At 42.4% G+C, this 3,439-nt stretch overlaps 1 protein-coding gene across 1 annotated transcript; it reads left to right on the top strand.

Annotated features, from left to right (window-relative positions):
- The first annotated feature begins 980 nt into the window (after positions 1–980).
- LOC134466108 (uncharacterized) lies at positions 981–2,284 on the top strand. Its single transcript, XM_063220004.1, has 2 exons — positions 981–1,473; positions 1,998–2,284. Exons 1-2 carry the CDS (start codon positions 981–983, stop codon positions 2,282–2,284), a joined length of 780 nt encoding a protein of 259 aa, XP_063076074.1.
- The last annotated feature ends 1,155 nt before the right edge of the window (positions 2,285–3,439 follow it).

Raw genomic sequence — 3,439 nt, 5'->3', positions numbered from 1 at the left:
TTTTGGGTGGATTTTTATGTAGATTTATCGCCATTGAAATCTATTTAATTTAGCTCATATTGGGTGGAATAGACCATCTGTGGTAATTCAGCAATTTTTAGGCTGGAAATCATCAGTCACATCTCGATTCATGTTGGAATCAGAATCAGATTAACCTGTCTTAACAAATTTACAAATTTACTTCATTTCCCTTCACTTAAATTTCTACATTTTAAGTCAGTTTCAGGGAAACCTACTGCTTTTCTGCTTCAGTCGGTACAGAGGAAAATCTACACAACAAAGTCTTGTAAGGCGTGTGGGTCATTCTGACCCGTTTTGGTTCTTTTGCTTGAGAAAAATAGTATTAGTTATTCTTTCACACTGAGATTCACTGGCATTGGTTCATTTTCAGTGAGGATCATGAATCAGAAAAAACACATTATGACCCAAATACCTTCTATGTAACAAAAACACCAGCACCTTACAAGGAAGGGTTAAGCCCTTTGCATTGGTCAGACTCTAGTGAGAGGGAATTTGCAGCTCTCCTTGAATAAACACAGGAGTGTTCTGTTTGGTCTTAAACCTGCTGCACTGGTCAGAGGACCTACTATTTGATGGAATAGGGGAATTCTTTTGTGTACATACCAGCGGGTTTCACACACAGGGACACTGACAGGTCTGGCGGGGCCTAGGACAAAGTCCTCTGAAAGGGCCCCCCAGGCCAATACATACAATGTTATAAGGACCCAATTCTGAGGCCCCTCTTTCCCTGGGCCCGGGACAAATGTCTTCTTTGTCCCCCCCTGTCGGCACCCAGCTACACTGGTTAGATGACCTACTATTTTTTGTGTACACACCATCGGGTTTCGTGCTTATCCAACAACACCAGAGTCCTCAGCTAATATAAATGCAGCACTTCAGTTCTGTCCCTTGACAGTGGAAAGAGACAGGGAAACGCAGCCTACAGGTACAGGAACGGGGCAGCCGTGTCAGAGTCGATTATGAAGTCTCTTGGAGCTGCGGTGATCTTGCTGTGGATGGGTCTGGGTGTGGTTACTGCAGAAAGCGTATCAATCGAACACGGACATGAAAGTTTAACCCAGAAAATCTGCCAGCCTGACATCCACGCGGTGCTGAGAGAGATGAGTGCCAAGATAGCAGAGCAGCAAGCAGAGATCAGAAACAACAAAGAACAACTGCAGGATGTGGAGACCAGGCTGAGAGCCAGTGAGAAGACGGTGGAAGAACAGAAATTAGTCATCAAGGATCTGACGGAGAAACAGAACGAGCAGGCAGCAGGCCTAGGAGAGGTGAGAGGCAGCCTGACCCTGACAGGGAGCCAGGTGGAGGAGCTGAGGAGGGACAGAGAGGCCAGCAGGGTGTCTTTCTCGGCAGCACTAGGGGATGGACACTATGGACCTTTTGATGTCGCCACCCCCCTCGTTTTCAAGAATGTATTCACCAATGTCGGAAGTGCCTACAACGTGAACACAGGTATAAAAGTTTACTCAAAAGCGTTTTCAGTGAAATTGAAAAATCTAAATCGCCTGATTGCTGTTTTCACATGATATGCAGTCAATTAATGCAAACTTGAGTACATGAGTACATGAAAAAAGCCTTTGTTTCGCAGCAGCAGCAATAAATGGCTACAAAGATGATGTTGTTTGATAAACACTGAAAGAGGAAAAGAACAAAGTGGAAAACAGACAAACTATCTTTCAGTTGTAAATGGCATGTTTGGCAGGGGTTGACCTAAGACTGATGTGAGAGTCGTAACCCCTTAATGCACGCCGTACCTCCAGTGGCATGCTGTAATAGTCATTGAAAAGTTAACTACAATAGTAATACACTACTATAACATAACACAGGGTTTTTAGTAATGCACTATGACTTTGTTATTGCCATTATGGTAACAGCAATGTTATTGCACCGTGTCTTAACGGGTTAAGTAACAGATTAAGACGACCTACTGTATACCTACATTGACCTACATCTCATTCTTGGTTGTTTTGTCTCAGGTGTGTTCACAGCTCCAGTGCGAGGCGTCTACCACTTTGTCCTCTTTGTGTTTGGAGATGCCAGTGCAACTACCTGGACAGGGGCCTCACTACATCACAACGGCAAACATGTTGTCATTGCGTACGAAGCTCAGGTGAATTCACATCATGTCACTCCTGCCAATGGAGCCTCTCTGTTGCTGGAGGTGGGAGATGTTGTCCAAGTGAAGCTGTGGCCCAAAGCATGGGTGAGGGATAATGGACATCACCACACCACCTTCTCTGGACACCTCCTCTTCACCATGTGATGAAGCCTTCAGACAGACGCAGGGCTTCAGAAATGTACAAGACCGCTTTCTGGATATGGCACAGCATGTATGTCACAGCTACTAGCTCAGGTAGTGGCTTCCCATCCATGCTTTAATCAGTGGGTGGAGGGGGTGATACTATAGTATCCAGTATCTAGTATAACTAATTATATAGTTAATAGTTAGAACTAGAAGCCCTCAGAGAGCGCAGACCTTCGCCAAGGAAGCTGCTTGATGGAACATTTGACTATTTTACACCCTAAGTCTTTCTGCTTTCTTTTTGTGGAGCCCCTGCAATTCAATTTGTGTCTAGATATGAAGAGTTCAGATGCAAAACCCCCTAACTCCATTTCTGAAGACCTGCACTTCTATATTTTTAGAGAACCCCGTTGTTGGTTTGGTTTACATTCATGTAAAAATATGCAATTTTGATAGCTTTGTATTAAATAAAAATGAATTAAGATTATTTTCTGAAAAGGCACTTAGGGGGTTTTGCATCTGAACTCTTCATATATAGACCAGCAATGGTGAAGAATCTTTTAAAAAGTCCTAGTTCCGGTTCATGATCCAGATCCCCACCAAAATTCAATAATCACTTGTTCCTTGGGTCATTCTCCAGAACTCCAGTTTTGTCTAAATCCATTGATTAGTTTTTGAGTTATGCTGCTGACAAACAAATAGACAGACAGACAAACAGACAAACCAACGCGGAGGTAATTATATACATCTGCTGGTTATGTATCATTGTCAGATAGGCATGTGGAACGTGAACATGTGGAACACCCATGGTATTTGTCTCACACTGCCAGTGTTTTCTGTTCAAAGTAACCAAAATAAAAACACGGACAACAGTGTAAAAATAAACATGTACATTTGATTCAAGTATGAACAGTGTGAATGTATTTTTATTTATTTTGAAAATGAATGAATACATATTATTAACACGTTAAATGCAGCATGTGAGTTAACAGAGCAGTAACAACATGCTGATTAATTTTGCACTTTTGGATTTAGTACTACACGGTCATTTGACGACAACTGAACAAATCTCTCCGCACTTACACTTCCTTTCAGTGAAGTGGTATCCCGTCCAAGTTTCCAAGGTGCTAGTTACAAGTATGTGAACATTTTTCAATGCAGATTTAAAACTACACT

This window comes from Engraulis encrasicolus, chromosome 16, assembly GCF_034702125.1.
Source record: "Engraulis encrasicolus isolate BLACKSEA-1 chromosome 16, IST_EnEncr_1.0, whole genome shotgun sequence".
In the NCBI taxonomy this organism is placed as follows: domain Eukaryota; kingdom Metazoa; phylum Chordata; class Actinopteri; order Clupeiformes; family Engraulidae; genus Engraulis; species Engraulis encrasicolus.
This window is presented reverse-complemented; position numbering and strand designations above follow the sequence as displayed.

What these genes read in the sequence shown, in the direction of transcription:
- LOC134466108 (XM_063220004.1), top strand. Translation starts at nt 981, where the DNA reads ATGAAGTCTCTTGGAGCTGCGGTGATCTTGCTGTGGATGGGTCTGGGT. An exon ending in TGCCTACAACGTGAACACAG is followed by an intron (nt 1,474 to 1,997) that starts GTATAAAAGTTT and finishes GTTTTGTCTCAG; the next exon opens with GTGTGTTCACAGCTCCAGTG.